The 25,078-nt window shown below is 44.4% G+C and overlaps 1 protein-coding gene across 1 annotated transcript in view; it reads left to right on the forward strand.

The window, feature by feature from the left end:
- Positions 1–24,932, forward strand: part of ACBD6 (acyl-CoA binding domain containing 6) — a 167,417-nt gene extending 142,485 nt beyond the window's left edge. Inside the window, exons 7-8 of the mRNA XM_065409421.1 lie at positions 18,404–18,434; positions 24,324–24,932. Coding sequence (XP_065265493.1) covers positions 18,404–18,434; positions 24,324–24,478 — 186 coding nt within the window. The 3' untranslated portion in view covers positions 24,479–24,932. The remainder of the gene's footprint in view (positions 1–18,403; positions 18,435–24,323) is intronic.
- Positions 24,933–25,078: the final 146 nt, after the last annotated feature.

The raw sequence follows: 25,078 nt of genomic DNA on the forward strand, positions 1-25,078 counted from the left end.
TAAATCTGGTCTAGCTAGACTCTGGTGAGCAGAGCCAAACGGGGTAGGAAGAATTTCTGTATAAGTCATTCACATTCACATGTGGATCAAACAAACTCTATAGACCACATTTTTAAATAGGTTCCAACCTGGCCACCAGTTTTGCATCCCCTTTTTTGCAACATCAGTTAATAGTACCTAAATGTCTGTCTCCCTGATTTTTAAACACAAAAATAGGGGACACTTGTAAAAACTGTGTCTTTTCAATTAGTACTTAGTGGTTCTTCCTTCTCTAGGAATAAAGTCTCTTCGGATGCATTTCTTAAAACGTGACATTTGACGTTTGTTCTTGTCCCTAGCTGACCCTTGAGCAAATAAATAAATAAAAATCTCATTTAGGATTCCATGAGAAAATTCTGCTATTGGAGATTCTGTGTAGGTCCTTGGCCCCCATCACTGTAGTATTTGAGCGCTTTGCAAATACTAATTTCTTTTCGCAACTTCCCTGTGAGGTAAAAAGGCATTAATACCTCCATTGTAGAGATGGTGCACCAAGACTCTGAGTGTGAGTGATTTGTCCAAGGCCACACAGAAAGTCTGTGGCAGAGCTAGGCATTGAATTCAGGTCTCCTGGGTCCCAGTCATATTCCACAGGACCTGCCTTCCTCCCCTATCCTGATCCTGGCCAGGAGCAAGCAGAGAAAGAGAAGAAGGAGAATACAGTTTCATCAGCTTCTGTCCCAGAATATATAGTCTGATGCTTCTCACTGGTCAGATTCTATCATTCAGATAAAACGGTGTTCTTAAAAGACACATAGTGATATCTGTATACCTTAGAATAATAACTGTAAAGATAATGATTTTTCACCAACTTCTTGGACTGCGTTTAGTATTTCCTTTCCCAGGGTGCAGTAAAATAGAAAAATCAAGATCTCAATACAAGTATCTTTCCAGGCTGCCATTTTTTGAAAAAATGAGCTTTAATGGAAAACCAGTTTTAAGGAAGATAGAAAGGAACCATCTAGTAGCAAGTGGATGATTAGTTAAACTATGCCCATATATTAATATATGTTGCCACTCACACGGCTATGAGCTTGAATTGAAACTGCAGGACTCTGAATTCAGACCCATACTGCTGGGGAAACAAAGGGTTAAATTTCCAAGCTGTAGAAGCAGATTGTGTTTTCCTTCTATGATTTGGGCTGACAAGACATCAGTATTCTATTCATCTGTTGGGAATTAGGCTGTTAATCCAATCAATGACTCTCGAGTGAGCTGCAGCCTGCCTCCCCCACTGGGGAACAATCGGATCAGACGGTAGATTGTTTAAGAGCACAACGCTGTCCCAGTGTCAGGTGGAATTCTCCAGCATTCCCTGGTGAATTGGAGATGGGGAAAGCTGTCTCAGCCCATTTATCCTGCTCCTTAAATAACCAGGTATTTGCCTCATCCATACTAAAGCGATAAGCAATAGGCGAATGCAATAGGGAGCCACTAACTTTACGCTGGGTGAGGGGAAGGAATTTCCCTGAGAAGTGATATCTGAGTCTTTCTGTTCATTAATGTATTTCTTCAAAGGCAAGAGAGACGCTTGTTTAGTTTGCTCAGTGTAATTTGGATATTATTCCTCAGTAATTGTCCTTATGCAGTTCTGCACAGGCTTGGCATCTTCTGCAGCCTTGTGAGACTGTTGGTGAGCTATTTGACATTGGTGCTTTTCCAAATTCAGCTAGAATTCTTTTTTTTCTCTGAATGGTTAAGGACACAAGGCCTCCCAGGTTGCTTTTATATCACACCAACATGCTTTGCCTGCGGACCATTGAAATGGGATGAGCTGTGATGATACATGGTTCCATAGGTAACACGAAGCAGAAAATGCTCATCAAAGCAATTTCCCAGTTAAACCAAAAAGCAGCTTTACAGGGTCATCGTATTCTGCCCCTTTCCTAAATGCCTAAATGCATTCTGGATAATCAGTCAAATGAGTTAGAAAATACAAGCATTATAAATGGAAGATATGATAATATAGTACCTTTAAACCATGCCCAGAAGGCTTCAGAGATGCTTCACAAACTACTGTATAAATTCAGAAAATCACTTCATCCACCAAATAAATGCAGCCACCTCTGAGGTGGAACATAGTCACGGTTCAGCCATGCAGAGAAACACCGCACAACAGCTTGTGTTGAGTAGTAATGATGAATACTATCCAGTTGAAATGGCACATGGGAATTCAGGTATCATGATAAGTACTTTATCAGCTAGACAGAAAATCTGGGGGTTGGGTTGGATTAACCCTGAGGCTTCAGCATCTCAGGCCAGTGAAGCTTGGATGCATCAACACCATGGGGCTTCAAGAGGAGGCAAGTGGAGGATACTGGGCATTGCATTCTCTCAGAAGTGTCAAAGCTGCTCTGAAAAAAAGTTCACTTCAAAAGTTTTTTTTTTCCTCTTACTTAATTGGCCTCTCAGAGTTGGTAAGACAACTCCCACCTGTTCATGCTCTCTGTATGTGTGTATATATATCTCCTCAATATATGTTTCACTCTATATGCATCCAAAGAAGTGGGCTGTAGCCCACGAAAGCTTATGCTCTAATAAATTTGTTAGTCTCTAAGGTGCCACAAGTACTCCTGTTCTTTTTTTCTTGAGACTGAGAAATTCCCCAGTCATCCACAAAACAGGGATAGTCCAGGCAACTTCTCCTGCTCTACCCCAACCAGGGGACCATCTCCAGGTGCGAGAGGATCGTTCCATTGGTCTCCAAGGCCCTTAGCCTTTCCACTGAGTAACATGGTAGTTTTGTGGTATGGGCATGTGTCCACTCGTTAAGTAATTTTTTTGTAAGCATACGTTTAAAAATAAAGGGGGAAAGTCTTCTGCTTTGTATAGTGTGTAACGTACACATGTATTCCTTTTAAGAGGAATATAAAAATCATGGTACCAAACATTCAACCTCAGCCTCCATTTTTACATGCCCACATTTGCATCCATAGTCACTCAGCTACCAGATTTGACTGGACAAATGTGGGTTTTGCTTGTACTAACAGGATGCATGTCCACTTTTGCAAGCACAGTGTGCAAAAAGGAGCACAAAAATAAAGACTGTGTTAAGACTAGCTGAAAATTTAGCCCATGGAGTTCACATTGATTGCATTAATCTGTGGTTTTTTTATTTTGCTTGTTGGTGTATGTTTGCATGTCAATTCTGATATGTTTTGTAGCCTCATCCATTTAGGAGATAAGAATTTCATGGGACGAAAATAAAATATAAGATGAAAGTAAATTGTTGGGATGCTTAAGCCTAACGTGGAAATAAGTAACAAGTAAAACATTTTTTAAAGGTAGGGAAAATATTTTCCTTGCTATTTTTCACTTTCCTGGCTCGAGTAGTTCTGTGCCAGATGTTCGCAAAGATCTATACTTGTGGCGCACAAGTGCCATTTCTCATTTAGATTCCTTCTTATTCTAGCTCATTTTATACACTAACCGTCTAAAGATGTAGTGTAAATATTTATCTTTTCACCAGCCAATCCCCAGTGCTCTTGAAACGCTCTTATCTTGTGCAATCCCTGCCAACATTTGAAATCTATAAATGGATGCACCTTTTGAGTCCATAGAAATGAATGGAAAAAGGGAAGCTCTGTCTGTGGAGACAGAGTTGAGAAAATGATACTGTAACATAAAACTTAAAAAGAGCTTGTCCCGCTTAAATGGGAAGAGCTGGCAAGTATGTCTCATGCTGTGTGTGTAACCCTCAGAAGTGGGCGGTGCCCATTGGTTAGAAAGGGAGCAAGAGGAGTGGAACATTTGCATTCTGTGTGAGTACTTGTGAGCCTATATACAGACATTATATATCCATGCACATGAATAATGCAACAACTAAAGGTGTGCCCAAGTCAAAACCCCACATCTGAACTCGTGCCCTCTTTCCTCTTCCTCCAAACTCTGGGTTCATGGAGATGTTTTGCAGCTCATACTCATCTCTAACTGCAGTATGAACATAGGAGTTGAAATTCAAAGGGAGAATCTGTACAGAACCTTTCATTCCCATACATCCAGGAGGACTATTTACTAATTCTGATCAGATCAAACAAATTGAATCTATAGAGAGACTGGTTTTGGGGTATGGCTACACTTGCGAGTTAGAGCACATTAAAGCAGCCCCGTGCGCTCTAACTCACGACGCGTCCACACTGGCAAGGCATGTAGAGCGCTCTGACTCCGCGGCTGGAGCGCTCCTGGTACTCCACCTCCGCAAAAGGCATAACGCTTGGTGCGCCCTGGCTGGAGTGCCGCAGCACCAGTGTGGATGCCCTGGTCTGTTAATGCACTCTGATCGGCCTCCAGAAGTGTCCCACAATGCCTCTTCTAGCCACTCTGGTCATCACTTTGAACTCTACTGCCCTGCCCTCAGGTGACCAACTGTCAGATTCGCCCTTTAAATTCTCTGGGAATTTTGAAAATCCCCTTCCTGTTTGCTCAGCAAGGCATGGAGTGCTCTCCGTGCATCTTTCCAGGTGACCATGTCTCCAAGCGCCAGGTGATCCCCAGTATGGAGCAATGGCTGGACCACATCAGTGTTTGGGGGGAGGAAGCTGTCCTGTCCCACCTGCGCTCCAACCGTAGGAATTACGATACTTTCGGGCAGATATCAAGGGACATGATGGAAAGGGGCCATGACCGGGACACACTGCACTGCAGTGCAGGGTTAAAGTGAAGGAGCTGCGGAATGCCTACCACAAAGCCCGTGAGGCAAACCACTGCTCTGGTGCTGCCCCCGCGACCTGCCGTTTCTACGAAGAGCTGGATGCAATACTGGGGGCAACCCCACCTCCACTCCGAGGACCACCATGGACACTTCAGAGCCCAGTTCAACAAGGCAGAAGGAGGAGGAGGAAGGCAGGAGTGAGGGTGCTGAAGAGGAGGAAGACACCCCAGTATCCTTAAATGCATGCAGCCAAGAGCTGTTCTCAAGCCAGGAGGAAGGTAGCCAGTTGCAGCAGCCGGTGCTTGGGGAAGGACAAAGACCAGAGGACGTGCCTGGTAAGTGATCTCTTCAAAGGTCTCATCCAGAAGCTGTGTAATGCGCTTGCACAGGTTCCTTGGGAGCACTACTGTGATCCTTGTCCCAGTAAGGCTAACATGTCCGCACCACTATGCCATGATGGGCGGGGGGACCATTGCTGCACACTGGCAAGCTGCATATGGGCCAGGGCGGAAGCCGCATTGTAGTGGAAGACCCTCCCTGGCTTCCCAGGTCACCCTCAGCAGCAAGATATCTTCCAGGACAAACTCCTGTGGAAAATATGGGGACAGTGTTCAGTATAGGGGCCCCCTGCAGCTGTTGGCTCTCCCCAAGGCACAGAATCCCAGAGGACAGTACAGCAGTGAAACAGTCAGTCCCCCTCGACCCTGTGCTTACTCACCATTTTGGGGCTCCTGTGTGCTGTGTGCTCGCTTTGGGATGGGCAAATTCTGCTATTGTGTAGACTGTGCTTGTCTTTAAGTACGGGTGAATCATTGCTCTGTCTGGTGTGAACAATGCTGCCTCTGTTAAGTGTTGCATTTTGCCTTTACAGATGCAACCTTGAGATCTCAGCCATCCGTGTTATCACCGGCTGATAGACTCCAAAGAATTAGGAAGAGGCCACGTAGAAGCAAAGAAGATGTGCTGCATGAAGTAATGCAGCAGTCCCTTCATGAAAATCAAAAAGCGCAGGAATGGAGGGAGAGTGAAAGGAGGTTCCGCCAGCAGAATGCGGAACGCTGGCACCAAAGCACGGAGCGTCTGATAAGCATAATGGAGCGCCAAGCAGATTTGATCCAGGCACTCGTATCCATGCAGGCAGAGCACTACCGCGCCTGCCCCCCACCCCCCGCAGCCCTTGTCCCAAAACTCTTTCCCTTGTGTCCCCATGTCACCTCCAACCCACTTTCCCCAACATCCGGGTTCTTATCGCCACCAGCTGCCTCCAACACCTGTAGCTTCACCACCCAGCCCTGCAAACTACGACCCTTACCCACTGCACTCAACTCCCATCACCATGCATTTTAACCAGCCTGAAGTGCAGCACTCATTACACAGCATTCCAGACAGGAAGGCTGAGTATGAGAACAGGACATATGCAAATCTGTGATTAAACCGTTCCCCACCCCACCCCCTTGCCCTTTCTGTTTCCCAAGCAGTTGTGTTTCTTTTCAATAAATGAATTTTATTTTAAATAAATGGCTTTTTTGACTTTGAAACCATTCTTTATTATTGCATTAAGTAAAAGATACCTTAGCCCAGGAAAGCAACAGGCACTGCAAGTCAGTGTAGCAAGCACAGATTCCTACTCACATTGGAACCACTGCACTTCACTCCCGTGCAGGGCACCAAACATTACCGGTAGTTTTCAGCCTCAAATTGCTACCTCAAGGCATCCCTAATCCTTGCAGCCCCGCGCTGGGCCCCTCTAATAGCCCTGCTCTCTGACTGTTCACATTCAGCCTCCAGGTATTGAACCTCCAAGTTCCATGCCTGAGTAAATCTTTCACCCTTCCCTTCACAAATGTTATGGCGGGTACAGCATGCGGATATAACCACGGGGATGTTGTCATCAGCCAGATCCAGCTTCCCATACAGAGAGCGCCAGTGGCCCTTTAAACGGCCAAAAGCACACTCCACAAGCATTCTGCACCGACTCAACCTGTTGTTGAACTGCTCCTTGCTGCTGTCAAGGCTTCCTGTGTAGGGTTTCACTTACCCTTTAATTAAAGGGTAAGTGGGGTCTCCAAGGATCACAATGGGCATTTCGACTTCCCCTACGGTGATCTTCTGGTCTGGAAAAAAAGTCCCTGCTTGCAGCTTCCTGAACAGCCAAGTGTTCTGAAAGTTGCGTGCTTCATGCACCTTTCTGGGCCAGCCTGCGTTAATGTCAATGAAATGCCCACGGTGATCCACAAGCGCCTGGAGAACCATAGAGAAATACCCTTTCGGATTAACGTACTCGGAGGCGAGGTGGGCTGGTGCCAGAATTGGAATATGCATCCCATCTATCGCCCCTCCGCAGTTAGGGAAACCCATTTGTGCAAAGCTAGCCACAATGTCATGCACATTACCCAGAGTCACGGTTCTTCTGAGCAGGATGCGATTAATGGCCCTGCAAACTTGTATCAACACGATTCCAATGGTCAACTTTCCCACTCCAAACTGGTTAGCGACCGATCGGTAGCTGTCTGGAGTTGCCAGCTTCCAGATTGCAATAGCCACCCGCTTCTCCACCGGCAGGGCAGCTCTCAATCTCGTGTCCTTGTGCCTCAGGGTGGGGGCGAGCTCATCACACAGTCCCATGAAAGCGGCTTTTCTCATCCAAAAGTTCTGCAGCCACTGCTCGTCATCCCAGACTTGCATGACGATGTGATCCCACCACTCAGTGCTTGTTTCCCGAACCCAAAAGCGCTGTTCCACGGTGGTGAGCATGTCCATGAATGCCACAAGCAATCTTGTGTCATATGCATTACGCGAGTCGATATTGTTGTCGGACTCGTCACTGTCAGTTTGTAGCTTAAGGAGTAATTCGACTGCCAAACATGACGTGTTGGTGAGACCCATCAGCATATTCCTCAGCACTTCGGGATCCATTCCTGCAGACGGAAAGGGAAGACAGAGCGCGCAGTACAAAAAACATTGAAAGTCGGAGCCAAATGTGGATGGAAGCACAGGGATCGCTGGGATGCGAAGCAATGCATCACGGGGCATTGGGACAGGACCTAGAATGCCCCGCACCCCAGGCCCCCTTCCCACAAGCCACAGCACCAGAATGGGAAGAGGTGCTCTGTGGGATAGCTGCCCATAATGCACTGCTCCCAATGCTGCTGCAAGTGCCGCAAATGTGGCCACGCCAGTGCGCTTGTAGCTGACAGTGTGGACACACTGCAGTGCTTTCCCTACTGCGCTGTCCGAGGGCTGGTTTAGCTCCCAGCGCTCTACATCTACAAGTGTAGCCATCCCCTGAGACTGTGTTTGCCTCAGGGCAGTGACTGTGCCTCCTCCTTCATATGGAATGCACCCGCTGTGTTTTAGAGCTTGCCACAGTATAGCTGAAAAATAATAATACTGTAGGTCTCTGAAGAAAGATCATGCTTATGTAACTCCATACAAAAACCTGTACTATGAGACTGTTAGGGTTGAGCATTGAAAAGTCAGTAAATGCTCATGTGAAGGTTCCACATCCTTCTCGCTTTGTGAGATCAGTAAGGTCAGCTGCTGTGTTTTATAAAGTGTCCAGCAGTCCCCATGAGTCCATATGCACCTTCAGAACTTTGCAGGGGCTGAGCCACAAGCTACTATGGTGCCCTGAATCAGCCAATGTGCACCTTCAGTAACTTGTATATGTGTTTTTATTGGGGCTTCAATTAATCACAGTTAATATGAGCGATTAACACAAAATAAATTAACTAGATTAAAAACATAGTTGCGATTAATCACCGTTTTAATCGCACTGTTAAACAATAATAGAATATCAATAGTCCACTCGGTCCTACTTCTTGTTTAGCAAATCGCTTAAACAAAAAAGGTTGTTTATATTTACAGGAGATAATGCCGCACCCTCCTTATTTACCGTGTCACGTGAAAGTGAGAACAGTCATTTGCATGGCACTGCTGCAGCTGGCATGACAAGGTATTTACGTGCCAGATACGCTGAACATTCGTATGCCCTGCATGCTTCAACTTGTAGGCACTAAAGTTTTACTTTGTTTTTGAGTGTAGTTATGTAAAAAATAAAAATAATTCTACATTTGTAAATTGCACTTTCATGATAAAGAGATTGCAATACAGTACTTGTATGAGGTGAATTGAAAAATACAGTTTCTTATTTTTACAGTGCAAATATTTGTAATAAAAATAATTATATAAAGTGAGCACAGTGCATTTGTATTCAGTGTTGTAATTGAAATCAGTATATTTGAAAATGTAGAAAAACATCCACAATATTTATAATCAATTTAAATTAGTATTCTATTATTGTTTAACAGTGCAATTAAAACTCAAATTTATCGTGACTTTTTTAAATCTTGCGATTAATTACAATTATTTTTAATCGTTTGACAGCTGTAGTTTTTACAGTAAATATTGTTACAAAAATTCCCCAAGATAAGCATGGGGTGCAAACATTCATGCAATTCTATTTCCTGTTATGTTAAATTGATATGCAGTAGTTGTAGGTGCCACTTACTTGATAAGACAGTTGGCCCATCTGCACTTTAAACATCATCTTGTCTTGATTTTTGTTGTTGTTGTTGTTGTTGTTTAAATTACTCATGAGCACAACACAATCCTGTTATCCAATAAGGTGCTCACTGGTAGTTGGATTTTCCTGGGTGACATCTGTTGCAGACACTGAACACTATGAAATTACTGGAGCCTCTGTGTGTGTGTGTGTGTGTGTGTGTGTGTGTTTTGATTATTTTTGTGAACCTTTGAGATTTTTTTTTTTTTTTTTTTTTTTTAGAGGCATGTTAGCTCACTGTGGAACGGCCAATTCCAGTGTAACACAGTAGTTCCCAAAAAGTAAGCACTTACAAGTGTCCGTATTACAGTATATGTATATTTTTTTAACCAGTAGTCATAATATACAAAGGCAACTTCCTTCCCCTGGTCAATCTCCTCATTTAGTTTGGGGTAGGCAACCTATGGCATGCGTGCCAAAGGCAGCACGCGAGCTGATTTTCAGTGGCACTCACACTGCCTAGGTCCTGGCCACCGGTCCGGGGGGCTCTGCATTTTAATTTAATTTTAAATGAAGCTTCTTAAACATTTTTAAAACCTTATTTACTTTACATACAACAATAGTTTAGTTATGTATTATAGACTTAGAGAAAGAGACCTTCTAAAAACGTTAAAATGTATTACTGGCACGCAAAACCTTAAATTAGAGTGAATAAATGAAGATTTGGCACACCACTTCTGAAAGGTTGCCGACCCCTGGTTTAGGGATTCCTTGTGGTGCCAGAGAATGAGCACACATCTTTCAAATCTAATTCCTCTGTGCTCTTCCGTTGAATTTGCATCATATGCTAGTTTGCAGGATGGGTGCTTTTTTATGTCACTTAAATAATCCAGAGTATTTCTATGCAGGTGACTGGCTTCAGGCTCTCCCCCACCCCCCTTGTCCCCCAGCTAGAGTCAAGACTCCTAGGGTTTAACTTTCTATAAAATGAAGGTAGCTGCTTATTCTGTAGCTTCATACTGGAAATGTACTAAATTGTCCTCTGATTGTTTAAAGGTCAATATACTATTATTAATTTTGTGACTGCGTAGAAGAAAAATCAGTGATGTTTGACTTAGAGGTTGGAGACAGCGTAAGATTTTCAGTACAGAAGTTTGTGTTCAGGAAACATGTTCTATCTAAACACTGGGGGTCCTACATATTTACCAGCCTATTGATATCCTGGGGACTGTTCTGTGGCCTGAATCCTGTAAGGAGCCAAGTGCTTCCTGTGAGACACTGAGCATCTGCCTTCATTTCCCATAGACTTCATATGGGATGTTTAACACCTTGCAAAATCAAGTCCTTGCTCTCCTAGGTTGGAGGGAAAGGGCATTTCCCCCCAGGGCATGTATGGGTACAATAGATGCTGCCTGTGTTTTCGCACCAGCAGCCCCAGACCTCTGGAATGACCTTTCTTCTGCTTTGAGAAAAGCCATAGAAATAGGCTCTTCCAGATCTTATTTGCTAAAGAGTTTGGCAAATTTTCATGTTTTAAATCTAGTCTTAACTGCATTGTAGTTTTGTGAAACACTTAGAATGTTTTGGCTAATAGGTACCACATAGATAACATGATTTATTGTTATAATACATAGTTTTACTAGGAGGAAAGGTTTTCATCTCCCTTCAAGTCCATGCAGCCGTAGCTGTCTACTTACCACAGCCAAGTGTAACGAAAGGATGTTAAATGTGCTGCACAAATTCTGCGTCTGAGAAATGACGATATGTTGTGCAGGTGAAAGCTTGGAATGGAACATAATGTTTTCCATAATTTGTGTGTGAGGAAGTGGGGTCAGTTCTGGATTCACTGACTTTCTCAGACATTTTGCTGCATATTTGTCTTTCATTTATTTGTGTTTTCTGTATTTTTTCCTGGGTTTTTTTTTCCCCCCCCCATCTTCCTGTACTGGCTCTGCCACTGATTCACTTGGGTCCAGTCACTAAACCTCTGTTTCTCATTTCCTTCGTCTGTAAAGTGGGGATATAATTCACCAGAGGCTGTGAGAGAGATTCATTAGGATGGCACTTTGAAACATATAGCGCAAGCTGTGTAGAAAGCTAAATATTAGTGCTTTGAGTTGGACTTTTCTTCCTTTTGTATAATGTCACTTATTTGGTTCCGTTGACTTCTCTTTTTTTCTTTTCTTTTTTTCAACCTTTGACTTTCATGTGACTCTATTCAAAATCTTACACAATGATATACAGGTAGAAGATCACAACCGCTTACATGGAAAGCAAATATTAGGAAATTAATATATTTTAGCTTCTTTTAATGTGGATTAGCAGACAGAAAATGGGGGGGAACTGGTGGCATGTGACGAACCAAATTTCTTTGGACCACAGTTTGGGATCATGTGGTATCGACATAAATTTCTATCAAATTACCAGTTTCAGCATTTATCAATAGACTCTCAGTCTTGTGCATAGTTACAGTTCCATATAAATTACATTTAGGCAATCCTTTAAGCTAAAGCAGAGGGAGAGGGATATAAATAACAATGACAAACATCCCTCCTCTGGCTTGGTCACTTGAAATGAAACAAACAAATAAAAATCATAATCAATTTAAATGGAGAAAAATGAACTGAGTCTAGTTGCAAAGCAGATAAGTAAAATCTTTCACTTACTCCTCCACAGCATTCATTTCCATTTGGTTATATGTGTTCCTTGTTACAGATTTCAAACTAGGATTGCAAATCTCCCATGGTGCTGACCCAGCGGTCTCCTGTCAGGATCACACAGAAGCAGCTGTGGTCCTGTACAGCTGGTTACAGTGGCAGCCATTGCAGAGCTTTTATAGTCCTTTCACCTGAAAACTTTTGACAAATAATATCCAAGTGAATTATAACTGCAGATGTGTTTATAACTTATTAGCGGAGCTCACAAAGAGGATTATCAAATTGCCGGCGAATGTAAAGCTCTCCGGACTAGTTTGTGGAATTTAACCTCAGCAAGAAATAGAGGGCAGAGTGGACCCCACCATGCCAGGAGAGACATTGCGGCTCAGTGGTCACCTTTCCTCCCAGAGTCCCAGGAAGCATAATAGGTAGAACCTGCTGCACTGTCTGGTGCAATCTGCTCTCATCTCTTTGGCAGGTCATCATTGCCAGCCTCCCTTGCCCATTTGGGCACTATGGCAAGGGACAGTAAAAGTTACATTTGTGTTGCATTGTAATTACTTAGTGGCTTTTTTGTGCTTAGACATATTTCAGCAGGTTGAGATGCGGCCCACGCTCCTGGAAAATGTGCAGATCGCTGCATTAAAAAGACTGGCTAGGGTTAATTTTAAGAATGCCTCTCTACGTCTTGATTCATTGTAAAACAATGAGTGTTTCAGGAAGGCTAATAATATTAGATGATAATCATATCATGTTATTTCCCCAACTAGAACTGTGATACGTATGTCCATGGCACTATCTGTAATTAGTTTTCAGGTGGGAGCACCTTAACTTGAAGGATCAGAATTGCTGTATCTTAAGTCAAGCACTATGTCTCTCCAGCACATAGCAGCTGGACACACAAGTTTCATTAGCCATGGTGCCACAAGAAGACAAATCAAAGAGAGATTGGGAGCAGTCAGGGCATTTCAAGGCCCTTAATGAGTGACTGTAGTTTAGGCTTTTTCAATTTCACTGGATTAAAAATTGTCATGGGGAAAATAAAAATCATAAGCCGAACATCTAAAAACTCTAACCTGGAATAGCATTTGGCTAGCATTCAGATTCGGGAAAAATCACAGTGTAAATAATAGATTCTATTTCTAGAACGATGAATTAAAAGTTCTTTTAAAAATAACATTTTAATTAAAGAAAAGCCTCTCTGAGGCTGGGACTTAAACTCAGATCTGGGAATAATAAATTCCAAACAAATGTCTTTAGAACCCAGCTTTGGTGAGAGTCTCATGGAACAACATTTTATGCAGATCTCTGGAATAAGAACAAAAGTATATAGAATTTCTGTTAGCATGTGACATATACTGTAAGTCAGTGGTCTCCAACCTTTTTGCACACAAGATCACTTCCCCGAGGCCCCACCCCGCTCACTCCATTCCTCCCTCCCTCCGTCGCTCGCTCTCCCCCACCCTCACTCACTTTCACCAGGATGGGGCAGGGGGTTGGGGTGCGGGAGGGGGTGCAGGCTCTGGGCTGGGGCCAGGGGGTTTGGAGTGCAGGACAGGGTGAGGGGACTGGGAGGGAGTTTGGTTCAGGAGGGGGTTCTGGGCTGGTGCAGGGGATTGGGTGCAGGAGGGGGTGAGGGGTTTGAGAGGGAGTTTGGGTGCAGGAGGGGGCTCTGGGTTGGGGCAGAGAGTGGAGGTGCGAGGTGCAGGTTCCGGCCAGGAGGCGCTTACCACAGGCAGCTCCCGGCCAGCAGCACAGCGGGGCTCAGGCAGGCTGCCTGTCTTCCATGGCCCCTCAATGCTCCCAGAAGCGGCTGGCTGCTGGCACATCTCTGCAGCCCCTGGGGAGGAGAGGGGTAGCGGCTCTCCGTGCACTGCCCGTGCCCGCAAGCACCGCCCCCTCCCCCGTTTCGGCCAATGGGAGCTGTGGAAACGGTGCTGGGAGTGGGGGCAGCGCGTGGGGCTGCAGAGACGTGCCAGCAGCCAGTTGCTTCCAGGAGTGACGTGGGGTCATGGCAGGCAGGTACTGAGCCCCGCTGTGTCGCCCGCTTTTTAACGACCCAGAGATTGCGATCGACTGGCAGAGTCTCCAGGATCGACCAGTCGATCGCGCTCGATGGGGGGGTGACCACTGCAGTAAGTAGTTTTGAGGTTGTTGAGCTTATTTCTACTATATCTGAAGGGAATTCTTCCAGGACGCCTAAGTCTTCAGTTCACCTCTTTTCATTTGGTTAGTGTAACCCACATCCCCTCCCCCAAAATACACACACACACTCTGCATATATTAAGCTCTGCCTTTCCAATAATTCATTTGTACTGTCCCCGCCTCTTCATCTCCAGTCATTTCCAATATCTTGCTGAAGTCAGTGCAGTCTTTGTAGTTTCCAAAGCAAGCGTGTGCTTGAGAACCTCTCTGTGGCTCTGAATCTGATCTGTTGTCTTGTTAGGGCTTGTCTGCACTACAAAATTAAGTTGGCCTAAGTTACGTCAACGTACAGCCAACACAGTAATTTAATTGGTTGAACATGTCCACAGTACGCTTCTTGTGTCGGCTGTGCACATGCTCATCAGGCGCGCTTGCTCCGATTTAACTGCCAGTGTGGGGCATTGTGGGATGGCTTCTGAAAGGCAGCAATAGTCAATATAAGCACTATACACTGCACAATATACACTGACACTGCATGGACCTAACTACATTGACTTAAGCACAATGCCTCTCGTGGAGGTGGAGTTAAGTCGGAGTAGTGGGCGACTTACATCAACGGGAGGAACATGGCAGTTTAGACACTTACAGAGGTAGGTCAACGTACGCTGACTTGTGTCGACCTAACTCTGAAGTGTAGACCAGGCCTTAGTGTTGAATAGTCAATGAATGTTGTCCTTAATTACCTCTGTTATTTTGTTTGTGGTGTCTACTATAGGTATCAATTTACATATCCTAGCCAAATATCCACTCAATGTGCAGTGGTACTCAAAAATTTAACCATGTTGGGAATCATTAAGAAAGGGATTGATAGTAAGGCAGAATATATCATATTTCCTCTATATAAATCCATGGTACGCCCACATCTTGAATACTGTGTGCAGATATGGTCGCCCCATCTCAAAAAAAATATGTTGAAATTGGAAAAGGTTCAGAAAAGGGCAACAAAAATGATTAGGGATATGGAACGGCTGCCGTATGAGGCGAGATTAGTAAGACTGGGACTTTCAGCTTGGAAAAGAGACAACTAAGGGAGGGATATAATAGAGGTCTATAAAATCATGACTGGCGTGGAGAAAGTAAATAAGGAAGTGTAATTTACTCCTTCTCATAACACAAAAACTAGGGGTCACCAAATGAAATTAATAGGCAGCAAGCTTAAAACAAACAAAAGGAAGTATTTCTTCACACAATGCACAGTGAACCTGTGGAACTCCTTGCCAGAGGATGTTGTGAAGGCCAAAACTATAACAGGGTTCAAAAAAGAACTAGATAAATTCATGGAGGATAGGTCCATGATTGGCTATTAGCCAGGGTGGGCAGGGATGGTGTCCCTAGTCTCTGTTTGCCAGAAGCTGGGAATGGGCAACAAGGGATCAATCACTTGATGATTACCTGTTCTGTTCATTCCCTCTGGGGCACCTGGCATTGGCCACTGTTGGAAGACAGGATACTGGGCTAGATGGACCTTTGGTCTGACCCAGTATGGCCGTTCTTATGTTCTTAAGTTTTCACTCGCTACAGCAACTCAGAGGAAAAGGGACAAGGCCTTTTCCATGCTTACGCTGCAGTAGTATTGTTACTGGGGGTACGTCTACACTAGAAGCACTACAGCAACATATCTACAACTACACCGCTGTACTGCTTGTAGTGTAGATGCTTATTAGAGCAACAGGTTTTTTCCATCGTAGTAAATCCACCCCCTCACAAGGCGATAGCTAGGTTGAGGGAAGAATTCTTCCATCAGTTTAGTGGTGTATACACCAGGATTTAGGTTGACTTAGCTATATCTGTGTGTGTGTGTGTGTGTGTGTGTGTGTGTGAATTTTTCACATCCCTCAAGCAACCTAGCTAGGTAGACCTAAGTTTAGGTGTGGACCTGGGCTAGGACAGAAATACTTGTTCTGTTCCAACTTGAATGCAGAATCTCCTAAAACACAGTTGTTCCTAATCTCCTAGGTTGAAAAATGTTACATATGGAGCAATCTCTGGTCTGTTAACAAATGCTCAGAAACCACAAATCTCCAAACAGTCAGTTTTGTGTTTTCGGCTTATTTTTCAGTTCTTTTCTCTTCCCCTGCTTCAGAGGGCAGGACAGGCTGCAGAGCTTGTAGTATAATCACAAAGAAGATGGTCATTAAAAAGTGACCAAATTATTATTAAAATTCTGCTAATAAACGGGGGTAAAAGAGAGCATTGCACAGAGCCAGATCTTGCTGTGGCTAATAACTCAATGGGAAGCAGAGATGCAACTGGTTCATCTGACACAAGCACTCTACCACTCAGGGTGCTGCACTGTGGGGTGCTTGCTGCTGCTCTTTCTAGCAGCTGCAACATGCACACCCACCATCTGCTGGCAAGCACTGGCTTCTGGTGACAGCATTTGTGCTTTTCGGCTTTGAGACCTGTACGCGCCTCTGAACTTGCCGGCTGTGTTCCCTTGGGGGTACGCTGTGCAGGCCGATCCATTAGCTGAACGTGCTTCTAACAATGCTGAGATACACACGCTATGCTGGAATTTTGCACAAGGAGAAGAGGCTCTCTGTGGCTCTTCCCCTTCGCACTCGTGAACCAGCACAGGACTCAGCGGAGCCCATACAATTTGACTGATGTAATGTTTTTCTGTACTTGTTTGATCAGCTGGGTGCGGAACGATTTTGCACTGACTTCTGAAAACTGCACAAGAATTTGTATTTAGTGTTAATAATACACATCTATCAAAGCTCTTCATACAGTAGTGATTTAGGGGGAAATTTTCAAAAGTGAAAGGCTCCTAAGTCACCTAGGAGCATAGTCAGGCACCTAGTCTATTTTGAAAATATTACCCTTGATTGCCAGCAGGAATTCTGAGGCTAAGACTGCATCCATTTTGCACTAAAGCAGTAGCATATATGCAGTATTGGCTATTAGAGCCTGTTTTATTGAGAGAAGAAATATTGGCTTTGACATTGAGGTTATCCCTCTAATAATTTTGAAAAGCTGCCTGGGAGTTTTGCCTTCACCTGAACAGCTGTCAGAGATCTTGCTTGGAGAGCACCTCTGGCAAAGCACTCAGCCTCCTTCCAGTGTTGCATTGCAGTCGCAGGACTGGCCAGGGACCCTGCATTTGGTTGTGGTGCTAGAATCATTGATTTTTCTGAGCTAGAAGTGTCAGTACTCTGAACTGAGTTACGCTGACGACGTGATGTAACTAGGCGTTCTGATGAGTTGCTGACGTGTGTTCACTGTGTGCTGAGCCCATGAAAGGCAGAAGATTCAGTAGAATTCTGACTGCTGTTTAGCAACAAAATGGCAAATTAAATTTAATGTGGATAAATGTAAAGTAATGCACATTGGAAAAAATAACCCCAACTATACATATAATATGATGGGGGCTAATTTAGCTACAACTAATCAGGAAAGAGATCTTGGAGTCATTGTGGATAGTTCTCTGAAGACGTCCACGCAGTGTGCAGCGGCGGTCTAAAAAGCAAACAGGATGTTAGGAATCATTAAAAAAGGGATAGAGAATAAGACGGAGAATATCTTATTGCCCTTATATAAATCCATGGTACGCCCACATCTTGAATATTGCGTACAGATGTGCTCTCCTCATCTCAAAAAAGATATACTGGCATTAGAAAAGGTTCAGAGAAGGGCAACTAAAATGATTAGGGGTTTGAAATGGGTCCCATATGAGGAGAGATTAAAGAGGCTAGGACTTTTCAGTTTGGAAAAGAGGAGACTAAGGGGAGATATGATAGAGGTATATAAAATCATGAGTAATGTGGAGAAAGTGAATAAGGAAAAGTTATTTATTTGTTCCTATAATATAAGAACTAGGGGACACCAAATGAAATTAATGGGCAGCAGGTTTAAAACAAATAAAAGGAAGTTCTTCTTCACACAGCGCACAGTCAACCTGTGGAACTCCTTGCCTGAGGAGGTTGTGAAGGCTAGGACTATAACAGGGTTTAAAAGAGAACTAAATAAATTCATGGACATTAAGTTCATTAATGGCTATTAGCCAGGATGGGTAAGAAATGGTGTCCCTAGCCTCTGTTTGTCAGAGGGTGGAGATGGATGGCAGGAGAGAGATCACTTGATCGTTACCTGTCAGGTTCACTCCCTCTGGGGCATCTGGCATTTGCCACTGTCGGCAGACAGGATACTGGGCTGGACAGACCATGGGTCTGACCCAGAGAAGGTGAAGGTGGGGTCATTATGGCCATTCTTATGATGTTATGTTCATGGGGCCACGTGCTAGTTGTCTAGTTAATTTAATAAATTGCTCTGACTGGTTAGTTGTTTACTTATTTATACCCCTGGAACCTACATTTGCCTCTAAAACCAGGTCTCTTTGTTTTTCAGGATGACGAAGGCCAGACAGCACTGCATTATGGTAAGCTGGTTTTGGATTTACGTTTGCCTATTAACTGCATGAGTTTTCTGTTTGAATAAACAATATAATGTGTAAAGCAAATTTCAGAAGAAGTGGAAGTAGGGAGCTGTCCAGAAACTGGAGTTGGATTAACCAGGCCGGTAACTCCAACAGCAAATCCTAGTGGAAAGTGTGGGAAAGTGGTGTGCAGATGTTGCAGCAAGTGACCTTTGGAATCTCATCATATTAATGTGCTGATGTTGACCTGGTAGCAACACTGTGAACTACACTGAGGGAGGCCCCATCCTCTCTCACCTTTACTGTCGTCTAACGTCTGTCTGGACCTTCACCTTCTCTCTCCAATCTTGGCTCCATCTGTGTCTCCTCCACTCTGCATGGTTAACAGGGCTTCCTTCGCTTGGGCTGCTCCATCTGCCCATGTTTGGGACACTCTTCCTCCATTGCACTTGCTGATTCAGTTCCCTTCCTTAAATCTCACTGTGAACCCTTCCTTTTCCCTTTGGTTAGTGGTTCACTTTCTGTATAAAGCCTTTTGCGGTCCTGTTCTGGATGCAGGATACTGTGTAACATATCCACGAATCTCTGTTGCCAGAAATGTGGCTGTTGGACCTGCTAGCAGTAATGTGTTGGAGGAATCATATCAAAGAGCACTGGCTGTCCTATCCTGGACAAGCCATGTGGGACAGGAGGATGTTGCTGATACATTACAGTGAATTTTTCTTTTAGAGAAGATTGCTGTGGCTTGAACTGACAATGAACAAGTTACAAGCCTAGCTTACACTGGCAACACCAGCCTCAAAGGTTCTGCACTTAACAAAACAAACAGCATCTCTCCTACTTCTTGAAACGATGGCATGTGTCACTTCTGCAGTTGAATCGTAATTAGCTTTGACTTGTAAAAACCTGACTTGAGGTTCTAAAGTAAATCTTTTTTTGTAGTCTTTTTAGTGAAAATTGTGATCTATACAAAAGAGAAAAGCAGAGACTAAAATGAAAGAGAGACACTGCTGACATGCAGAGAATGAAGAAAAAAGGCTGATAAATCTGCCAGAATATTTTCCAAGATTAAATAATTTATCATCATCATTTTATAGTCGCTGTGTAATTAGTGACACCTGTCGCTCAGATAGTATTTGTGCCTGGCCCTCCTTCAGACCCCTACCACAAGGACATGAACAGGATAGCAAAACGATTGTAGAGATCAGCCCAAGATGCAGAGTTTGGATCTGGATCTAAATCTACCTAAATTCTGGGGTGTCCAGAAACAGGGTTCATTAAGTCTGACACTTTGTGACTTTTCCCCACATGCCCCTTCATGTACAGTCCATTGTTCCTCTTACTTCAAACACAGCCATTCCTATCACTCCGATTGAAATAGGTCATTGTTTATTGTAGCAAACAATGGTGGCTCTGCTGTCTGAATAACACTATCTTAGTCACCTTTTATCCTCATGTTGTGCTTTCTCTTTGGGCTGGTCTACACCCAGCCGCTAGTTCGGCGGCTGGGGATCGAAGATCTGGGTTCGACTTATCGCGTCTGGTCTGGACGCGATAAGTCGAACCAGGAAGTGCTCGCCGTCGACTGCGGTACTCCAGCTCAGCGAGAGGAGTACCGCGGAGTCGACGGGGAGCCTGCCTGCCGCGTGTGGACCGCATCTGAACCGCGGTAAGTTCGAAGTAAGGTATGTCGAATTCAGCTACGTTATTAACGTAGCTGAATTTGCGTACCTTAGTTCGACTTGGGGGGTTAGTGTAGACCAAGCCTTTGTCTCATTCGGAGTTTTATCCTTTCCTTATTAAGGGGCAGATCCTACCACATGGTCCATAAGTGCAGTTTCATTGCACAAGAGGATCTTCCAATCCTTCCTGCAGCAGAGGAGGCCCGAGGTTGACAGAGGCTACTTTAGCCATTAGGCTGGAGTAGCTCCCATGTAGCATCTCCCCTCCCACTCTCCAGCCTGTGGGGAGGACTCCTCACCTTTCCCCTTGTGCAGTCCCCTAGCACCCATCTACAGTGATTGAACTGGTCATGGGTTTTGTGGCTAACTGGTAATTTTCTCAGCCACATAATCAGACTATCCAGCAGTATCTGCCTGAAGCAAAGGATGCAAGTTGTATTATATTTATGATATTATTTGTTTTCAGAGGTTTTGATCAGATTGACTGGTGGTAGAATTAGAAGAGGTCAACTTAAAAATCTAGTCATTTTTAAAAAATGAGGTAAAGTAGTGTGAACTACTACATGCCCCTGCAGCACCCTGCCGAGTTGGGGGTGGGGGTGGTTAATAATCACATTTTCCATTTTTAAAAAAATGTGATTTTGATCTCTTATATGCAATGTGTTGTAGCCATGTTGGTCCCAGGATATTAGCGAGACAAGTTGGGTGAGGTAACAGAACAGATATTACCTCACCCACCTTGTCTCTTTTGGTCTCCTGTTGCTTTGTCTTAGAGCCACACAAACAAAAGGGAAACTCGCTGACTGTACAGGGGAAACCATGAAAATAGCTCTGCACAAAGTGCCGTCAAGTGCACGGAGTAACTGGAGGGGGAAAGGGAAATGTTTTTTCTCTACTCTTTATTTAAGTTACAGTAACAATGGTAGGTAACAATTCTGGACAGCAATATGATCAAGGCAGTAGTGTCCCTTGGAGTAAAAGCCACTATAGGTGCACTCCAAGAAAGCCTTTTTTTAAAAACCTGTATAGTGTGAATAAAAAATTATTTTAAGAGCGAAAAATATTTTACCTTCAGTTGCTATATTGACGCAATGTTTATTCCTCCCTCTTCCTTCCCCTCCATTTGGGTATACACTCACTCCCCGTCCCCTTCACTATAACTAATCCACAAGAACGCCTGCTTGGATCCTTACCGCTCAGGTCCATTCTAGCTCCATATGTCGTCCCCTCCCTGTCTGAATGTGTCTGAATCCAAGCTGTAAAACGTTTCTTCTCTCTTTTCCCTCTCCCCATTCTGTAGCACTAGTAATATGTTACGTGAAGCCTGAAAAGATCTAGTTAATTTAAAACATTGTTTTGACTCAAGTGATTATTACTTAGAACTAGAATTTATTGAAAATCCTCAAGTATGATTCTTACTGGTGCTGCATAATGGGGTTATTAATTGCAACAGAGACACACAGAGCTTGAGTAAAATGTCTCCTTTTGGGTTTGACTGCAATATCTCCTTTTGTTGCAGCTTTACAGTAAACTGCAAAGTAGTTAAATCCCAGGAGCGAGGACAGTAAGACAGGGACAGTTTTGGGGGGTTTAGCCATCCCCTTTATGAGTTACTTTGGTCTGACAGCTGTCCTTGTGGTGACAGCTCTCCTGATTACAGCAGGTGTCAAACTCTGTCCTAGATGGGTTATAAATCCTGGCTCGTTCCAATTGGCTCTGACCCTGGGTTTAATCGGAGGTTAAGTGGAGGCAACACTCCAGTATGTGCCTCCCAAATGGGCTGCATGTTACGAGTTCCAAATGCACCCACCTGCCTTTGCTCCCCTGCAGGATTCACTGGCTTCTGGGCATTTGGTGCTTGTGGTTATATGCGATGCTTATTGCAGAGTTGATCAGTATGAGCATGGTCTCCCTTGTAAATGCACTGTTAGTCTCCTGCTCCTCCTCACCATGCTCCCCTCCCTCTACCACAGGGAATACTAAAATCATTGCCTCTGTGTCTCCCAGAGGAAATCAAGGCTTCTCCTTGCACTTGCAATCACGTGATTTCAGAGTGGGCAGGTTCTGTATCCCCATGGGCGCTCTGTCTTCCTTGTAAAGCACCATCTGTTCTGCTCGTTCTGTGCTGTGGGAGGGGACATTGGAGTGAAAATTTAAAAAAAATGAAATTCATCATCAAAACCCTGAGGATTAATGGAGTCAGCAGGCGAACTGTGCTGAATGAAAATTCATCTTCACCTGTGCCAGTGTCAGGGCCACCTCTCTGGCACTTGACAAATAGAGGTTCCCAGGGTGCCATAAATTCAGCAGCTGTTCTAACCTCCAGGGACTTCTTCATGTTTTCTGAGATGGGCTGATGACCACTTGGATTTCCCAATATAGCAACAGGGCCAACATATTGCCTCATGTTGGGCCTGGTCCCAAGAAGTGCTGAATACCTGCTGAGCAGTCGTTTAAGGATGGAGGTACTTAGCACCCTTCAGGATCAGACCCTTGGCTGGTGCAAAAGCTAGCCATTTTTCTTTTCAGTGTATTTGTGACAGAGAATGAAGGCTGGTCTACACTAGGATCTTACATCGGTATAACTACATCTCTCATGGGTGTAAAAAATCAACACCCCTGAGAGATGTAGCTATACCTATCTAACCCCTGCTGTCGAATTCTTCCGGCAGGGAGGTGGATTACCTACGCAGACAGGAGAACCCCTCCCATTGGCGTCAGTAGTGTCTACACTGAGGCGCTCCAGCAGCACCGCTTTAGCGTTTTAAGTGTAGAGGTGGCCAATTTCGTAAAGATCTGTCACTTCTGTAAGTACTTCCCTGGAGATGCAGGTTCTGAGATGTCTCCATCTCAGGACCAGCTGCTCAAGATCACACAGACTTGCCTCCATGGGAAACCATGATATTGGGTTCCCTTGCATGGCTCCCTCAGCTCTCTGGAAATGTCCCTTTCCTAAAGGTTCCCTGAGAGCTTGTTGGATGTTGCTCTCTCCTGTGCCGCTCCATTTGGCACTTCTCTCTCTTCCTGCATCCCACCTGCTGCTTTGTCATCAGTCCCATCACTCCTTGTTTTACCATACGCTCCAATCACACCTCAAGTTTACTTTGATTAAACTTTGCTGCTTGTCCCCTTGGATCTGTTGGAAACTGCAGTGTAATGTAAAAGACACTAATTACTACATCTAGCGGCATAGAAGAGTAAGCCGCTGAATTTGTTAAAGTGCCTGAAATATAATTAAAACCAACAATTAACAGACAGGAAACTACCCTCCTGACAGTCTCATAAGGCAGATCAGCACTGAGACATTTTTAGGTCTCAGAGGAAATCTGTGCTACAAAGTTATTTTAAGGTAAAATCCATGGGTCAGATCTTCTGCTGATGTAAACAGGCACAGCTCTTTTCCTATTATTGAAAAAAGGCCCTTTTTTGAACAGCCCGTGTTAAATTGGGTGGGGATAAGAAGCGGCAGCGTGGCAGAGAGTGAGTCCTTAGGGAAGGGTGGAATTTGGTTTTGTTTTGGCCGAGTAATGAGAATTTGAAAAAAAGAGTTGTTGGTGCCTGCCTGGTAGTTTCCACCTAGCAGTAACACCTCTCTGTGCTGGAAACGAATGGGCACAAAGCTGCATGTACGGGTGTGTTTGTGCTCAGGTGGAGTTTTGGAATATAATTTCTTTTTACATCGAAAGTGTGTATCAATGGGGAGTTCATGGGCTGAGGCAGGGAAGTGAGAGACAGGTAATGGTCTCTGAACTAGACATGGCTCCAAAGAAGCCCTGCCTCCTGCTGCATGATGGGTTAAGGGGTGTATGAAATGAAGCAGGGGTCTCTAAAAATCCTGCCTTGTTCTGTGTGCAAATGCATGCTGTCATGAAGGCAGGACTCCAGAGGAACCCTAGAGTTCTTTGTCCTGACCCTTGATATATGGTTTGGAACAACAGAAATATCTAGTTTGTATTGTCCCTTCCCCTTGCAGTAGTAAATCCAAATCCAAGTAATTCGTGCTAATTACTCCCCAAAGCAATATTTACCATACGCTGCCAAAAGCCAAAATGGCATTTCCTAGCACCAGAAAATGTTCAGTATAAGTATAGGATGCCCTGTACCATGCCTGAGCTCTAGCTTGGAGGCAGCTGGCACTCACTGTTGCAGCTGTTGAATGCCCATCACTGCTGAATTGTAACACCAGATTGACTCTACCCTTTGTCTCCAGCCTCCGCCTGTGAGTTTTTTGACATTGTGGAGCTGCTGCTGAAGTCTGGAGCTGACCCCACCCTCTTGGACCAAGACGGCTGCCTGCCTGAAGAGGTGACAGACTGTAAAGCAATCACTTCCATGCTGCAGCAGCACACAGTTGGGAAAACCTAACCAGAAGGATTGCACCAGCACGGGGCTTCAAGAATGGACAGAAACGGCAATAACCCCCTCCATTCTAACCCCCACAACCCTCTTTAATATGCATTGTTTTTTGAGAGCCGGGCATGACGTTTGGGAGGGCTGGGTGCCCGGCAAATCTACCAGCATAAGTCTTTGGAAGGAGAGATATGGGAAGGATTATACACTGCATAATAGGATCCATTTTTGCATGCTCTGGAATTTATTACTGCTCTGGGTGGGTGGGGGGACTCAGATAACATTTGACTATATTTAGACGCCGCTGCTCTTCTGAAAAATATACATGACTAGTGAGAGGTGAACAAATCAGCACTGAAGATTCAGATGTGACCAGATGAGATCTGTGGAAATCAGGTGTGGTACCATTGAGAGAAGCTGAGCTGTATTTCCCTTGACCCAGACAAATACTATCAATAAAAGAGAGAGCACAAGGTCATATGTTGTTCCTTTCTGGTCTTTGGATGGGGGGTAGTGGCCTGATTCCTGTGAAGCTATTTGCACTGGGCCTTTCAGATGTCACCAGCACACTCAGCTGAGAGGGGCATTCCAGAAAGTGTTCTTCAAAAAGAAAAT

The sequence above is a fragment of the Emys orbicularis genome, chromosome 8 (genome assembly GCF_028017835.1).
Source record: "Emys orbicularis isolate rEmyOrb1 chromosome 8, rEmyOrb1.hap1, whole genome shotgun sequence".
NCBI classification, from domain to species: Eukaryota; Metazoa; Chordata; order Testudines; family Emydidae; genus Emys; species Emys orbicularis.